At 36.6% G+C, this 18,693-nt stretch overlaps 1 protein-coding gene across 2 annotated transcripts in view; it reads left to right on the forward strand.

Annotated features, from left to right (window-relative positions):
* Positions 1 to 18,693, forward strand: part of ERBB4 (erb-b2 receptor tyrosine kinase 4) — an 819,175-nt gene that overhangs the window by 676,151 nt on the left and 124,331 nt on the right. For both annotated transcript variants that reach the window (XM_045575406.1, XM_045575407.1), the window contains exon 20: positions 7,533 to 7,718. In XM_045575406.1, coding sequence (XP_045431362.1) covers positions 7,533 to 7,718 — 186 coding nt within the window. The remainder of the gene's footprint in view (positions 1 to 7,532; positions 7,719 to 18,693) is intronic.

Genomic DNA, 18,693 nt, shown 5'->3' on the forward strand with positions numbered 1-18,693 from the left:
CAGGAGGCAGCTGGTTGATGTTTCTGGCTCTCTATCCCTCTCCCTTCCTCTCTGTAAAAAGTCAATAAAATATATATATTTTAATATATTTCTTTAAAAAAGCAAAATGGAATGTCAGGAGTACATTTTACAGAATAAATAATGTCAAAGGTACAAAGGTGTTTTTTGTGGGTTTTTTTTTCTGTTCATCGATACAGATAATAGTGTGATAAAGAGTCAAAAGAAATTAAAAAATGGAAACAGAGGGCTATTTTAGGAGGAACAGATCAGAAGATTTAGGACAAATCCCCATGAATCTATACCTTTCTCTATCAAAGTTTGAAAGTTTGAATATTCAGGTGGTGGCAATACCCTTTGGCCAAGGACTGGCAAAATGGGGAAATCAATGGGAAAAGATCCTATGATGATGGTAAACGCTTTCATTGAAATAGTTAATAATGGAGTGCAGGCTAGGAGAGAACAGAAGCATAACAGATAGCGCACATTTAACAACTATGAATAATGTCAGCCTTCTTCCCATGACTGCAAGGCCTTTCCTGATCAGCTGCCACCAGGCACATTAGCTTTCTCAGACTTTCCAAAATTTGCCAAGTTCTTAGGCTCATTCCTCTCATCTGCCTATCTAGTTTCTTCTCATAATTCATATCTCAGAACACATTTCGCGACTAAGCCTATCTAAAGTAGCTCTTCAACACCATTTTATTATTTTATGAAAATGCCCTTTTTATTATCTCCATAATCCTTAATATAATTTATAATTATTTATGCATCTATTTTATATTTATTTGGTTTATCTGTTTATCTGTCAGCTTTTTTGGTTGAAGGAAAGCTTCATGTGGATCCCAATTTTCATCAATGACAGGTCTTCAATAAATGTTTTAAGTGGATGAATATGTAACAGAAGGATAAGAAAATGAAAAGAGAATGAAGGGAAAGTCAGTCTAATGAGGAGTAAGAGAACTGTAGAAAACATAGTGAGAAAGCAGAATTATACCTGTGTGAAATTATTCTCAGAGTTCTTCATCATGTAGCATGTCTAAGAATTATCTCAATCAAAGTTTTGACCTCCCAATGGCTGAGTGGAAGAAAAGGATGATTCCAAAAGTTGGGAAGATCCTAATCCAGATTGTTCAAGCCACCAAAAAATGTACCAAAGATTAGAAGAAATGCTAAGACCACTGAGCAATGTGGACAAACTTAAATTGATGGCATTGATTCAGCCTACTTGTCCACTACTTACACAAGTAAATTATTACTTATTCTAGACATGAGGGAAGAAATGGAGATTTCATTTATTTTATTATCTGGGTAGCATCTGTAGCAAAACAGGTTTGTAAAACATTATTATGGACCAATGATTTTATTTCATTTTCATCAGTGCCATCACCATTATCTTCTTTTTTTCTTCATCACCATCACTGTCTTTAGGAGCATTCCTTTGGAGCATTCATAAGTGCTGACTCTTGCATTGAGCACAGTTTTATATGTCTACATTAATTGTGTATCTTTTCTTCTTTATCTCCCTTTTTATCTTCCTTATCCCTGCTACAATGATATTTTTATCCGTTTTTGGCTGGAGGGTATTGAATTAATGGCCCATAGATAGAATGAAACAGTAAAAGTTTGGCTGAAGTTAACACTTAAACACATACACACACACACAGAGAGAGAGAGAGAGAGAGAGAGAGAGAGAGAGAGAGAGAGAGAGAGAGAGAGAGAGAGAGAGAGAGAGAGAATAGCCCCCTAAGTTTTCACTGGCCATATGTGTGTGTTTATTTTCTTTTTGTGAAACCATTAACCAACATGAGTGAGAAAACAAGTGTAAGTGGCAAGGTATAAACATCTGAAGGCTGGGCAAAATGATGCCTTAATGTGACAAATGGCATTGCTCAGTTTTCTTATTGGAGAGAAACGTCTTCGCTTCAGACCAAAATAGAGAAACAAATAGCATAGGCTAGAGAACAATGGTATACATGCTTCAGAGATTTTGGTCATCCCTTGGTGGTTGTTTTTTTTTTAAATGTCCTTATACAAACCAAACCTCATTATAAAGAAAAATGTTCATGCTTTAGTTTCTAGTGTAGTACCTGTTACATCTTCCCCCCTTTCCAATGAGAAAATCTTTTAATTCACCTCCAAGAAGAAAATGTATGAAAGGGGGAAACAAAGACAGTTAATAATTTTATTTCTAGAAAAATTGAGAATGCGCCTGTCAAATTGTACTTATTCCAGTGGCCGTGGTGATATGTTTTTAGTGACAGCAGCAAAGATTCCAAAATTCTTTCCATGGGCCACACGGAATATGAAGCCACACACATTATTAGCTTTAACACAGAGTGATTTATTGAAACCCAACACTCTATTATTAAAATACTGGATTTTTTTTTTTCCTTTTTCATCACACTGGTCTCTCTAAATGAATCCATATTCTCATTTGTTTATCTATGTCCCTATCCCTCAGAAAAGCCATCTGCTATTTTCTTTATGAAAAAATAAAACCTACAATTAGTGTCTTGTTCATTATTTCTTTCTCAAGAGAGAAAGAGAGAGAGAGAGAGAGAGAGAGAGAGAGAGAGAGAGAGAGAGAGAGAGAGAGAACTATTATGCAAATACTCTGCAATTTTGTTTCAAATACTCTTTGTAGTGTAATGAGCAATTTTCCTTAATACAACCCAGCTTTTTTTGCCAGGACTTACTAATAGATTTTTTAAGAGAGAACTTCCAAGTGATTTTTTCACATTCTGCTGTTATAAACTTTTCAAATGCATATTTAGAAAAGAATTATCATTATTCCTTGAGTTGTAAAGAAAAAAAAAACACACACACTTATTGTTTATGTATTCCATGCTAAAAAGAAGCTTGAACTAAACTCAAAATCTCTCTTTTATTTATAGTTTTATTATTTTTTTATCTTAAGAAATGGTCTGCACCAGATAACAGTCTTAGGAAATCAGAGAGATTCTTTTTCTGAAAGCTTATTATAAGTGATAGCAGTTTAGCTGTAAGCACAAATTTGTTGTTTGCCTTTAGTTGCGTCTCAGGAACTAAAAGTTGAAGTAAACCTCATTTAGACAGGTCTGGCTAATTCAGGCATCTGAAGCTGTCTTCTTGTTAAGACAAGCATTTACAGTGCGGAGGGCTGACTGAACCGAAGTAAAAATAATTATATTTTCCCTATCATAATAAATAGCACTGCAATATGAATCAGCAAGCTGGAGTCTTAAAACTGATCCTGCTGCTCACTTGGGAGCCAACCTGAGGCAGCAATCCTCCTACTCACCCGGTGCCTCATGTTACAGGAGAGAATTACTACCTCTTTCGACTGCTTTCTAGGGTTAAAATAAGGATCAAAACACTGTTGCATGTTACTGTTTTTGGATTAGATCACAGGGACGCAGATTTAATGGAGGTGTGCTACAAGTTCTCAGTTTCCTGTTTCCACCAGTGGCTTCATCTAGGGAGCTTGTTACAGGGCAGACTCCTGATCCATGTCCACACCTGACTTTCTGGGAGTGCGGTCAGGGAAGCTACACTTGGAATAAACTTAGATGACCCTTACGCACAAGAAAGACTGAGAGCTACCAGGGAAGAAAAGTAGGGAGAATACAATCAGAATACATTTACGTTAACGAGATAGCTAATATTTAATGGCCAATTAAATATTTAATTCGGTACTTGACTAAGTTAGATATTCATTGGATAGCATGTGTTGCTAATTTGTTGGGATGTGTGCCTATTTCTATGTGTGCGTATCCCAGTTCAACACAGGAACCCTCTGACTTACACTTTTAATATGAATTGGTGCTGAATGAATCAACTAATCTTAGTACTGGATTTCATAAGAGGTCATTTCACCTGCCTGTCATCCTTCTGTGTACTCTCTTGTAACTATAGCTGTCTGCTCTACTTCACATGTTTACTGAAATATACTGAAAGTGAAGCCAAAATGCTGATCTAGATGGGGCCATATCAATAGTAATAACTCACGTTTCTGGCTTTAGAGATACTACAGAAACTTCAGTCCCCGGTGAATCTTTCCCAAATAGTTTGGGAAGTTCCTGGGGTCTCATACACACTCATCAACCGGTCCCCCAGTTCAGCCACTCTGGTTTCTAGAGTCTTTGTCTTTTTTACCAGTTCTTGCCCCCAGGGGGAGCCGCTGAGAGGTCCTGGCCCTGGTGCTGTTGACTGGCACCCCCTGAGAATGCCAGTGCCCTTGCCAGGGGTCTGGCCTCTCTGGGCTTCCCATTTTCAAGGTGTTGGGTGGGGGTGGCCTCAGCCAGGAAGCCTAGGAGCTGGTGGTCTCCCTGTGTTCTCCCCTGTCCTAAGACTCACCTAGTTCCTGGGGTGTCTCAGGAAAGGGGGATTGGAGGACCTAACGTACTTGGAAGCATCTGGGAAATAACTTTCTGTAAAACTGACTCCAAAACAAAGTTCTTTGAGTAAAGCTGATGCCATCCTACCTGCTTATTTCTTCCATGTGGACCTGAATCGTCCTTTCTTCAGGGATGTGCCCATGCTGTCCCACCCTTACTTCCTCAAAAACTGTAAAATGTTACACCTCACCTAAGGCTTCAGCTAGATTCAGTAAATTTATATATACACTCCACCAGACAGACCCCATAACTGTGAATAGCCTTTAAACTCAACTGAACTCAACACCACTGAAATAGTGGTGGAGGTTAGAAGTGAATAATAGCCTCAGAAATAGCTTGAGATAATAACAGTAAAAGCCAAGTGCTTCTTGAAGGCTAACGATGAAAAACAGCAGTCTCTAGCTACCTACCTCGCCCTTCTCCCACCCCATTTTCCATGGACCAACGCAATCACTTTCAACTTTTTGGCAATTTCTCCTGTAGCTTACCTCCATATATCTAAATAATATGTTTATACGGTCAACTCTTGTTTTTTTTTTCAGTTTTATGCATCATCTAGTAATAACTTTTCACTAAAACAATAGGAATATACATTTGTACCCTTTCCATCACCACCTTGCTAAAGTGTACCTCCCTGCTCCTCATTTTCCAAGGTAGTCATATGATTGCTTATTTCAGCATTTTGCATTTACGTTATGATTATATAACTATTTCCAGCTGTGTTCTGTAGTAAATACCTTTTTTCACATCAAATTATTTTTTTTATCTGTGCTATAGATATATATAGTTTTCTATATATATATATATAGATATAGATATATAATTTTCTATCACTAAATTTGATTTCCCTTTTGCTAGAAAAGTACATATGCTTTTAATGTAACATAATATATATTATATTGTATATATTGTAACGAGATATATATATATATATATATATATATATATATATATATATATATATAATTGAATTCAGAGAGAAAGGGAGAAGAAGAATGATATAGAAACATCAATTATGAATCATTGATAGGCTTCCTTCCATGCCCACATTGGAGATTGAGCCACAATTCAAGCATGAGCCCTGATCGGGAATTGAACCATGACCTCCTGGTTCATAGGTCTATGCTCAACCACTTGGCCACACTAGCCAGGCTCTCCCAATGTACTAGCACTTTAATCTCATTAGGTATTCTATCAATTCCATCTTCTAGGATCACCTTTTCAGAGTGACATGTTCTACTCCAGACTGAATGCTGTTATCTCATTCTGCTGCACATCCTTTATTCTGAAGTATTCCATCACTGTTATTTAATGTACTCTTTATTTAATACAGACATCTAACAGAGAGACAAAGCACCTGACATAACAATTTTTATAAACAGATGTGTCTGAACATGTCTGTGTATCCACTCACCTTGTTAACATTTTCCTGGGTATGGAATTCAAGGTTTAAACAAAACTCAGAATTTTGAGGCCACAGCTCCTTCTGGAAGAAGGAACTAGAAATTGTTCCCAATTTTCAACATGGGTTAATTTGCAGAAGTCTAATATTTTTATCAGAGTCCTTCTCTTCCTATTGTGCCTAATAGTACAGTTCACAGTCCTTTTTGTTAGTCTCTCCTAAGGATGGAGGGAAGAAACAGATCTGTAGTCAAAGTTGTTCCTTAAATATACTTGGACGGAATCTTGCAGAATTCATGTGTGCCCTCCTGCTCAGCTTACAGGGGTTTATGGTGCTAACACTCTGAGCCTTTGATGGTGCTAGCCTGTGTATACCTGTGATGTAAATCAGATTTCTTCTCAGTTTCCCTCTTGCCAAGTTAGGCTTCAGATTTCTTATGTTTGCCAAGCCAGTTCCTACTTCTAGTATTCTTTCCTTATTTTTCATCTGTGTGATATTTGGTTTCTGGCTTTTTATTAATTCTTTTATTGTTACTAAATTGGAATTGAGAGCAAATGGAAGTAAATGTGTGTACTCAATATGCTATGCCATCTTAAAAAGAAGTTCAATATAGCTTTCTGTTCTAGAATTTTGGTTTGAAAAAAATTTAAAGCTACAGAAATTATTCAAGTACAATGAACACACCTTCATATAGGTAAACTGATTATAATAATTGTCATATATGTATCATACTCCTGTGTGTGTAGGGGGGGTATGTGTGTGTAATGTCATATCTGTTTCAAATTCACATAAAGACATTTTCAATAACTTTTCATTGGAAACTCACTTTAGTATGTACTAAAATCTATATCCATTAAGCAAAAGTGCCTTGATAATTATGATAAAAAATAAAAATGTTTCCTATTCAATGAATTTGGACTAGACAATATTTTTAGTCTCAAGTTTGCTTTCAGATTTTATAATTCTATGAATAAGATGCCACTTATAATTTTGAAAATAAAATAAATTTGAGTTAAGGCAAACTTAGGAGGAAATGTTTATTAAAATATTTATTCTTTCACATAAATACACAATAGGTATATTGCTTACGAATAATGGGTGACAAGTTTGGATTACCTTATTCTACATGTAAATAACTGCACTTGTATACATTACTGTACTCTAGAACCAAAGAACAAAGGTGAAAAATCCATGGTATAAGGCAGGATTCCATTTCAACGTCTTAGGCAGTAAACAACAATTAATGCACTCTGTATTACAAAAGAGGAAATACTGCTATTCACATTCACTTATTCTACACTATTTTCTACTTTGATACATGTGCAGTGTTTACTTTTTATTTAATTTTACTTGAATTAGATCACTAAGAATATAGTAGCAACATCATGACTTTATTTATTTTTTTATTTTTTTAAATATATATTTTATTCATTTTTTACAGAGAGGAAGGGAGAGAGATAGAGAGCTATTGTAGAAACGTCCATGAGGGAGAAACATCGACCAGCTGCCTCTTGCACACCCCCTACCGGGGATATGCCCGCAACCAATGTGTATGCCTTTGATTGGAATTGAACCTGGGACCTTTCAGTCCTCTGACGCTCTACCACTGAGCCAAACCGGTTTCGGCTCATCTCTATTTTAATTTGACTTCTTAGTGAGAATGCACTTCAAAATTCTTATCAGCACCATTAGTGCAATGCAACTATTTGTAAAGAACTTTGAGTTGAACGATGGTGTTACATTTTCTCTTACAGGAAGCTCTGATCATGGCAAGTATGGACCATCCACATTTAGTCCGGTTATTGGGGGTGTGTCTGAGCCCCACCATTCAGCTGGTGACACAGCTCATGCCCCACGGCTGTCTGTTGGATTACGTCCATGAACACAAGGATAACATTGGTTCACAGCTGCTGCTTAACTGGTGTGTCCAGATAGCTAAGGTAGGTGCCCGCCCCTTCCTATGCCAATGGCCTTTCTAGCTTTATATCTCCTCACCTTGAACTGTTTTGATATTGAAAACATGTCATGTTGTTTTTATCTATTTAAATATATTATGCTTGCAATTAAAAGATATAGTATAGGGAAGCATTTATATTCCAACCACTGATCAAAGGCATGATATATTTATATATTTTTGGATTGGCATAGTGACCAGGTGACAGAAGAAAGAGCTCACCAGCCAGGGGGGAAATACATATACCTGTGTTTGATAAGGAAAAGGAAAAGGAAACCACGTTCCACCTCACCTCCCCGGCCAGAGAAATATGTGAATTTCTCAAACAAAACCTAAGTGAGCCTTGTGCCTTGGAATTGCAATTTCAGGTCCTACTGCACAAAAGCCCTTAAACACCCTTTCAAAAAGAGCTCAGACAGAAACACACAGATTTTTCAATTTATTCTGAAGAGGCAAGCATCAAATACAAATTGATATCTTAATAAAACATTTTGCTGTGCATATAAAAGGAAAGAAAAGCAATATAAAAATGACATGGAAAGGACCCAGGCCAGAAAAGTTTGTTTGTGGAGTGGTGAATCTTTTTTTTAAAAAGTGAGTATAGCAACTTGTTAACATTTTTGGTGCATTAAAATGCTCCAGAACATTATCATATTTCATGATTTAAAAATAAAAAATGTAAGGTATGAAATTATTATGTGAAGTGAAATTTTTCTTGAAAATCTGAAAAAATACAACCAAGTCATAGGTTCAGCTGCAGGAGGGCGTTAAGAGGGCTTCCTGGTCTCTGGGTCCTCACAGAGATCGGCTTTAAGATATATCCTATGTTGAAGATATGTTCTAAATTTGTTTGGCTTTTTATTTGTTTTGGTGCCATTTAGTGAACAAACAAAACCCAAGGAAGAAAAGATTAAATGTCTTAATTGTCCCATTTTTAGATGATTTTTTTTTGAAAATAACAATTACATGCTATTTTCAGTATTTCAAAATGTGAAAATTTTAATACTTTCCTAGACATTTTGATGATGCTAATTGGTCTTTAATGGTTGGGGGGTTTATTGGTCTGGCACAAGGTTTCAGGTATGTAACCACATGAGGGAAGTGGTCTGGATTTCAGAACCTGGGCTGACAGGGTAGGTGATTCTGATGACTGAAGAACAACTACTCCCCTATAGGAGACTGGTTTTCCCCCAGTATTCTCAGTTTTCAATTATTTTAAAGAGAGGTTAGAGGTGGATGGTTTATGTGACTTCTCCAAATTTAAATCTTGACTCAAATTTTGAACTGCTCTGAGAGCCAAATAGAGCATTCATGTCCTGCAGTCCACCAGTATCCAATTTCTGGTATACATTTTTTATGTTGAGGAAACCATTTATGGTTATCTATACCAAGGATATTTCTTGAGAAATTTCTCCTTCTAGATATATAGCCCTGAGTTGAGTTTTGATTCACTGTTTTAACTCTTACATCAAAATATGACTGGATTTCCCATATGGCTCAGTCGTTGAACATCTACCTATGAACTCGGCGGTCATAGTTTGATTTTGGGACAGGACACATGCCCGGGTGGCAGGCTCAATACCCAGTGTGTGGCATGCAGGAGACGGCAATCAATGATTTTCTCTACTTCTCCTTTCCTCTCTGAAATCAATAAAAATATATTTTAAAATATGACCTGATATTCTATAAATTATACAGTTATAGTCATTGCAGTTGTGTAATATAAATGTGAAAGTGTTAATTTAGTAGTCTTAGCCTGTTTTTTGTGTTTGTTTGTGTTGTTTTTTTGCAATCAAAGAATGAATAGGAATACATATCTCAAAGAAGAAATTTGAGATAACTCTTAAAATGAAAACTAAAAGAATTATTTGAAGGGAAATCCCAGTTTAGTTTTATATACCATAAATCTCAATATATCTTCTTATGGATTATGTATTGTCATTTTGTGAATATTGCATGACAAACTCACTACTGGGAGGATTCTTTATGGTAATGAAGTTTCAAATATAACTCTTCAAAAAGTGATTTGCTTATCTAAGAATGTCTATAATTCATAAGGTGAGCTAAATATGCAATAAGAATTCTCAAAGCATCCTAGCAGTGTACATGAAAACAAAGCTAAGTTTCAAATTTCTTAGTGCCTCTCTATATTTCCTGCAGTGTTTTTCCATAATTTAGGCTTTGTCCTTAGGGATACATGGCATTAATATATCATTTATGCAAGACTGTATACTCTAATAAAAAGCATTGCTTTGAGTTCCCCAAATAGTCACTGTTTTAAACCTTTTTGCCTTTGCAAATGCCATCTCTTCTCCTTGGAAATCTTTTTCATAGTTTCTCTTTTACTCATCAGCACCGACTGCGCTTCCTCCCCTTATAGTGCCTTCTCCAGTCAACCTCTCTCTTTGGACAGAAGTAATTCTTCCTCTTCTGTATTAGTTGTGGTCATTGGTGTCTTGAACAATTTTTTTTATTATTTAAATGGCATACTGTGTGTTTGCATAACTCCCTGACTGTATGGCAAGTTTACTTAGCCGTTAATCCTTCAATCCATCTTTTGTGGATACCCACCATGTGCCAGGTTCTACGCTGACTGAAGTGTCTAGGGGTAAACAACATCAGCATGAGTCTGCTTCTCTCTGTATACCCTAATAGCATGGGCAGACATTCAGCAAACAAAACAATAAAGTCTAAGATTAAACACTGTGGTTCAGCTTTTGAAGAAAAGTAATTATGGGGGAGACTCCAGGACAGACCCCAATGAGTCCTAAGGGAAAAAGGCTTTGGCTCTGGGAAGAAATTATAAGCAGAGAAAAGATTACACAAAGCCCTAAAATATATGGTGGATTATGTGAATTATGGAAGAATGTTAGAAGTGAATGGAGGCTCTGTTACTAGTTACTCCAGGACAACAGGCACACAGATGTCCTGCACAGAACAAGGTATGCCTGAAATGTGGTAGGTGGGTAGATATTGAAGAATTCTACTGTGGAATTGACATAATCCAATTTATGTTCAGAGGAGTTTGTGTATGGAGAATAGATCGAGGCAATATAAGAGTGGAACTGAAGATACCAGATAGAAGTCTGGGGGTAATGAAAATAATGAGAGAGAAATAGAACCAGGCTATGTTTTTGAGACGAATTTCAGGCATCAGATTATTTGTTGGCTGTGGGCTCAGAGGGAGAGAAGCAGGGCTATGCTCTTTCCTGAAGTGGAGAAGGCTCAGAGATTAAACTCATTTGCAGGGAACGGATTCCAAAGTTTGGATCCAGACATGACAAATTGAAAAACTGTACAGAACACAAAATTAGAGTTGTCAGTTAGATATTTGAATTTGTCCAGGACTGTAGATGTAGAATTAGGAGTTCCAGGCATTGAAATATGGCTAAAATAGGGGATTACTAGCGCTGACTAGGGCTGATTCATATTGTATATCCTCTCAGCATCTAAAATTGAGTCTTTTATACTAGTATATAGTAGCCATTCAATAAAAATACTTAGGTATTTTAACCAATAAGACAATTTAAAATATACTCTTAAGGAACCTTTCCTTGATCTTTTTTTTTCTTTTTCTTTCCTACTTTGGGGGCAGAATTGTGTAGTAGAAACAGCATTAAGGTCAGAAGGACCCACATTAGTATGTCAATGGCCACTTTTAGTTTGGTGAGTTTGGGCAAGTTATTAAGTCTCTTTGAATTGTATTTCTCAATTGGAGTTAATAATTATTATATTTTTCTCACCTGCAAAATAAGTAGAATAGTGTCTACCTGCAGTAGACTGAAAATCAACCCCTTATCCCCAAAGATGCTATGTGCTATTCCCAGAATTTAGTAATAATGTTTCTTGACATGTTAAAAGGGACTGCAGAGATGTGATTAAAATCAGGATTTAAAATGGAGAGATTATTCTGGATTCTCCAGGTGGGTCCTGTGTAACTGAGGAAATCTTATATGTATATGGGAGGTAGATGGGCAGAGTAATAAAGAGAAGATATCAAGTTTGAAACAGTTTTGGATGATGAGTTTGAAGAGGAAGGACAGGGCCACAAACTGAAGAATTGATTCTATTTCTAGAAACCAAAAAAGGCAGGAAACCAGTTCACCCCTAGACCAGACCTTCCGACATGTTGGAAGAAACCCAGGCCTACCAACGTGTTGTTTTCAGTCCAGTGGAACGGAGTTTGCCCTTCTGATGCCCAGGGCTGTAAGGAAATAAATTTGTTTTGTTTCAGGCCACTAAGATTGTGGTTATTATTTACAGCCATAAAAAACAAATATGCTTCCTCATAATGATTTCCAGAGATTAAATACAATAGGCTGCTGAAGGTCTCTGGCTCAGCTCCTAGAACACAGGGTTTAAAAACAACCCCCTTTATTAGTTATAGCCTGAAAACCATGACACGGAGAGCTGTTTTGGAAATGCCTGTAAAATATGAGTAGCATAGTCTGAGTACAGATGAGTATTTTATAAATAGCTATTTCAATAACTTAGTGGCTTCTTTTTCTTTGCTTTCATTTCTCACCAAGAGAGACTATGAAAGAAAGAGAAATATCAGCCTATTTACTCCCAATACCCACTTCCATTTGGGATGCATCCTCTTCCCCCCCACCCCCCACCCTTTTTTTTTTTTTTTTTTTTTTTTTTGGTTGACAAAGTTGGGAGGAGGGGGGATGGTGCTGTGAACTAACCAATTGATATTTGTGTTATAACCTCCCAGTGGAAAGTTTAACAGTTTATGGAAGAAATACAAATTATAGCTAATATTAAGCACTTTAAGCACTTACTCTCTGTGAGAACAGCTGTATATGTTATTAATTAATTAGTCTCATCACAGATCTATCAGGTTAGGGATCATTATGTGTATTTCACAGATAAAGTCACAGAAAATTTAAGTAACTTGATTAAATTCACACTAATAAATGACATTAGAACCATGAATCTGTTTTTACATTAAAGAAAGTATTTAAAAATATTTCATCCATAATACAAGGCTTTTTCCATTCTTCCCTTGGTTCATTAATCTACAAAATGTTATGCAATAGCCTGGCTGGTGTGGCTCAGTGGTTGATCATTGACCTATGAACCAGGAGGTCATGTTTCAATTCCCAGTCAGGGCATATGCCCAGATTGCAGGCTCAATCTCCAGTGTGGAGCATGCAGGAGGCAGCCAATCAATGATTCTTTCTTTGATGTTTCTGTCTATCCCTCTCCGTTCCTCTCTGAAATCAATAGAAAATTATTTTTTAAGATGGTTATGCAATAGAAATCACAAATTTAAATACCAACATTTTTGTGCTTGTTTCTTATATGCAGCTATATTTCCTCTGCACATGCTTCATTCGAAACTTGCTTTAACTTGGTAAGCAGAGCAGAACATGTTATTATTTAACAATGCCTTCCATGTGCTTTATGAAGCCAGACATATAATAGTGACAATTCCTTCTTTCGCAGTCGTTACTAACAAGTTGTGCAAACAGCTTTTTACAAGACAATTGCACAGATTCTGAAAAGCACATTTGAGTTTACAGTGGAAAAGCTTCATGGTGAATAATGCTGATACTGATTGAATCCATGGAGATAAAGCATGTCTTTCATTCATAGCATCTGCTCAGTGCTGTGTGTATCCCATTAGAGTTAATGCCATTGTTCTCCCACTTTATAGATGAGGAAAATGGGTGAAGGGAAGTCCTAATAAAAACAACAATAGATTGAGATGCCTGGCTTCTAAACCAGGTAGCTGCTGCCTGAGCCAGGCCTGCAAAGCAATCTGCACTTTCCTCTCCAAACACACACACACACACACACACACACACACACACACACACACACACGCATGCGCACACACACCCCCACATGTAAGCGCACACACATCCCTGCAGCTTGAAGGCACTCCCTCTCCTCCAATAGGACTTGTGAATCTGAAGAGTTGTGAGGAGCCTGACATTTCATCTGTTGTTGTGACAGCATTGATCCCATAAAAGAAAAGATTCTATCATAAATAATACTTGTCTTCATGAAAATTGTTGCTGCCTTATCATTAGCACCTGAGTCACATTTTAAAGAAAACATACTGGATATTCATTCATATGGGAATTTTTTTCAACCTGTGATTTTTTAAAAATAAAATAATAAAGGAAGCTCAAAAGTGTTCTGTGAATTATTAGGTAGCATAAATATAATAACAGGTGACATTAGGAATTTAAAGTTTGTAGTTTGGCATTAGTTTCCATTCAGCACACAGACTGTAGAACCAGACTGAATATGTTCAAATCCAATCTCTGCCACATATCAGCTGTGTGGGCTTAGACAAGTTAGTTAATCTCTCTGTGCCCCCTAAAAATGGATACAGTGATAACACTTACTTTATAGAGTAATCATAAGAATAAAATAATTCTTATAACCTATTAAAAATACTGCTTAGCAAAGAGTAGGCATGGACACTATGTATTATTTTGGATAATATCTAAGATGAAAACAATAGGAAAGATACACATTTATAGTTGCAACACCCTAATGATGTCTTTTAAAAAATACTCAATTTTAATTATCAAATATAAATGATCAAACAAAACAGACCCAGAGAAAGAGAAGCAGCTATCAGACTGTCAAACCTTAGAGGGAAAGTAGGAGAGGGTGGGGGTAAGGAGGAGAGATCAACCAAAAAACTTGTGTGCATGCATATGAGCCTAGCCAGTGGCCATGGACAACAGGGGGGTGGGGGCATATTTGGGGAGGGGTTTGGAAGGGGAATGGGGGGATGAGGACAATTATGTGATATCATAATCAATAAAAAAATAATAAAAAATAAAAAATAAAAACATGAGAAGCCATCAGTGACCTGGCAAAGATCTGAGGTCAGTTGTAATTTTTTGACTGAGATAGTCTATTACTGAAGAGAGCAAAGAGTAAATTCTAGCTTTTCAATCTCAAGAAGAAGTTAATATTGGGTTGACTTCCTGTTACTGTCCTATAAGCTCCTGATGCCTTTCTAAGGAAACTATTACTTGCAGCAGCTTTTTTTTTTCTGTTGTTACTGTATTTGTAAAGTTTGAATACTGCATATAAGCTACTATTTTTCAAAATCTTGCAGCCTTCCTGAGGGCTTTGCTGGCCTATTTTGCTTTACTGTCAGACTTCCTCAGGAGCTCTAATTGATTTGCAGTTTAATTCCGATGCAGGGTCCCCATGGCTTGCTTTCTCAGTAGTTTACCATTGGAACTAGTTAAAGAGATAATTCTAAAAACATATGTCAGTGGTCCATGGTATACTTCAACATGACTCATTGCCTGATTAAGTCATAAATGGACCCAATTTTAAAATCCTTCCAAAAGGAAATGAAAATAAAAACCATTCCATATTTTAAAGAATCAAAACTAGTCTAATATGTTTAACTAGAACAATTTAGATTCTGCCTATAAATAAAAGACTTGCAGTCCTAATTTTACTAATAGATTGATTCTAGCATTTATGGTTTGTAAAAATAAAATGTATTATTCAAAGGTCAGTGTGACTTTTAGGCCAGTATAATAGATTTCCTCAAACTTTTTTTTTTTTTAATTTTATATTCTACTGTGTTTGTTCCCAAATTACTTTTGGCACTAATGAGAATTCTGTTGTGAAACCTGACATTTTTGAGGCCATTGGGAGGTGTCTATGAAACTTGTTTTATTTTAAATATTGGCAGCAATGGGAGTTAGTGGAGCGGTAAAGAGAGAAGAATGTTTCTTAGTTCAGCATTATAGTTCTTGATGACTGGAAGAAGAGCAGATTCCTGTGTCAGGAAATGCATTCTTCCATGCAGATACCGCATTTTTCTTACGGCCTGAATGTAACATGAGCAGAGACTTCATTTACCTTCTTTCTACTTTTCCATTTTCTCCAGCAGCAGCTAGGCAGTGACAGGAAAATGGAATTTCCCATTTGATCCACCCATTCTTTTCTGCACAAATAAAATTAAATTAAAATCTGAGTATCTTATGACAATTAAACTCATGAACTGAGCACTAAATGTAGATGTCACCTCAGTTATATTTACATAAGTCTATTATATATATATATATATATATATATATATATGCATATATATATGCATATATATATGTGTGTGTGTGTGTGTGTGTATAAACTTAATGTATCCAATTTTAAAATAATACATAGTCTAGAGAAAATGGAGAACAGTACTAACATCCTCAAAAAGACAAAATTGGCCCTTTTCACATTTTATAATATAGTAATGATATTTAATATATTTAAATATTATGAATACCAATACCAGTATACTGAATACATTCTTTGATTGTGTTTTGACACAGCGAAATTATTATAATTTATAAAGGTGAAACAGAAGAGGAGTATTGATATTGCAAGCCATAGTATTAGTGACATAGCTAAACTCCATTTAATGACATTTCACTAATTAAAATTAAAATAGAGAGATTAATTTTTCTTAACTACTTTTTGGGAGAGATAAGGACATAAGGTTGCTTAATGTTTTCATTTTTACTTCTATTATTTAACTTTGAATGCATTACATATTCTCATGAATTGCTGTTATATCTTTAGGAAAATTCAGTGCCATAAATCTGACTCAGTAGTGAAATTATATTCAGAATAATACCTTCAGTGACTTTCCCAGGACCATGATGTGAACTCGTCCAAGGGTGGAAAACTGAACTCAGAATCACGGACAGGTCACTGATTACTCCATGAAGATGCTATTTTTTTTTTTCTTTCTAAAGAGGCAATCTGGTGGGTGGATTTTTTAGAATCTCTGTCTAGTCTTACACCCATGTCTAATTCAATAATTGAGATTTGAAAAAGAAAGAGAATAGCTGCAGTCTTTTTTTTTTTTTTAACCAGGAGCAGTTTGTTTATTAACTTAAAAAAATATTAAGATGCAACAGTCACAATCCCAAGATCTGAGAATTCAAGAAAGAACAACAAGTCTCTTTATCAGTTTTGTGTCCCACTGGGAAAAATACACACACACACACACACACACACACATACATACATACATACATAAATAAATGAGACATTGCCTCATGTGGTGAAGATGAAATGGTACCGTTCAACAATTTTTAGAGCAGGAATGAGACGGAAGCACTATGGTGTCCCAGTTTCAGCTGTACCACTTACCACCTGTGACTTAGGGAAATTACCGTATTTTTCGGACCATAAGACGCACTTTTTTCCCCCCCAGAAGTGGGGGGGAAAAGTCCCTGCGTCTTATGGTCCAAATATAGCCTACACATATACTTTAAAAAAAAGTTTTTTTACTTGCCCGGCTCTGTGTGGTCTCTGTGTGCTTGCCCGGCTCTAAAATGGTTCTAAATGCTGCTGTTTACAGGGTTGATTACATGTGTTTATGACTGTGATGTTGGGTTTTAATGCACATAAAATATTTTAGGACACTATTTGTTTCAGAATCTTTTTTTCTTTATTTCCCTTCTCTAAAAACTGGTGCGTCTTATGGTCCGGTGCGTCTTATGGTCCGAAAAATACGGCACTTACTGTCTCCAAATTGTTTTCCTTACCTATAAAATGGCCAGTAGCCTCCACTGGTCCATGTGTTGTGATGGTTAAATACATCATGCATGAGCTCTGCACACGTCCTACCAAAGCTGCCGTGCCTAATATATTGTAATATAATATTAAGTAAAATGATCCTATGCGATCTAATATTTATCATCATCAAAATTAATTCAGGCAAGAATTTCATAGAAAGAAGCTTAGTGTAGCAGAAGAAATATGAACTACAGGGAAATACAATGGTAGTTTGAATTCTGACTCATAGTTCTGAGACCCTGGGCAGCCATTTTCTCTCACCAAATGAGAATACTTATGCTTGAATAACCTATGTTTACCAAATTGGAATTAATAAATAAATAGGAGCAACTGATACCAACTTCAAAAGTAAAACAAAGGTTTCTACCAAACAGGAATATACGTATTTCTTTATTGATCTGTACTAACTTTTGTAGTCCTTCATGGTCTTATATACTAGATTAGAGAAATATCACAGTATTTTATTTCTAAATTAAAAGTATTCCAGCTTTGGGCTAACCTATAAAAGTCAAAAACTCTGTTTTCATCATTCATTGGAAGGTTCCCACAAGGTTTCATGTAGGGATGTGAAGAGTCTGATGAGGGTTATTTGGGGCTTAGCGGACAGGGGCGGGATGTCCAGCTTGCTGACCTTTAGAATTGACACATAAAGGCGCTTCTGTCCAGCTCCATGGAAGCAGAGCTCTGCAATCTGTCAGGTACTGGTATTCATTACAGCTTCCATATCATCACCCCCCTCTCTCTCTTTTTGGACTTGGCACATAACATAGCAGTTTATTGCTCGCGAGTGAGTGGCTCTGGGACCCTGGCTATGCTCAGTCACACGTCAGGAGACCCCTGGCTGCCAGCTGATCTGGGCTGAGCTGCCTGGGATGACTGGAGGGTTGGGCTCTGAGTCACAGAACTCTCCTCCTCCTGCAAGCCAGCCTGAGACTGTTCTCAGGGACTCTGCCTCATGGTATGCGGTCCCTCAGGGCTTGCACATCCATCCACACACCACACCATGGGCGGCTTGGACCTCTGTGAGTACTGATGAGAGTGGGACCAGAGGTCCTCCCACCATACCCACTGCCAGCCCCGGTGGGACCAGTGATCCTTTCCTTCTTTAATCTTGGAGAACGTGGCCTTTGTTCTTCAGGTCACTGAGTTTAGCCCATTTCATACCCCACCCTCACCTCTATTTCTAGATAAAAATAAGGCAATTTATCAAACAAAACCAAGTGAGGCTTGTGCCTTGGAATTACAATTTTAGGACTTCAAGCACAAAAACCCTTAAATACCCTTTCAAGATAGAGAGCTGGGACAGAAACACACCGATTATCCTATTTACTCTGAAGAGACAAGCACAAAACGCAAATTGAGATCTTAAAGAAAATATGTTGCTGTGTATA

This window comes from Pipistrellus kuhlii, unplaced genomic scaffold (genome assembly GCF_014108245.1).
Source record: "Pipistrellus kuhlii isolate mPipKuh1 unplaced genomic scaffold, mPipKuh1.p scaffold_m20_p_7, whole genome shotgun sequence".
NCBI lineage: Eukaryota > Metazoa > Chordata > Mammalia > Chiroptera > Vespertilionidae > Pipistrellus > Pipistrellus kuhlii.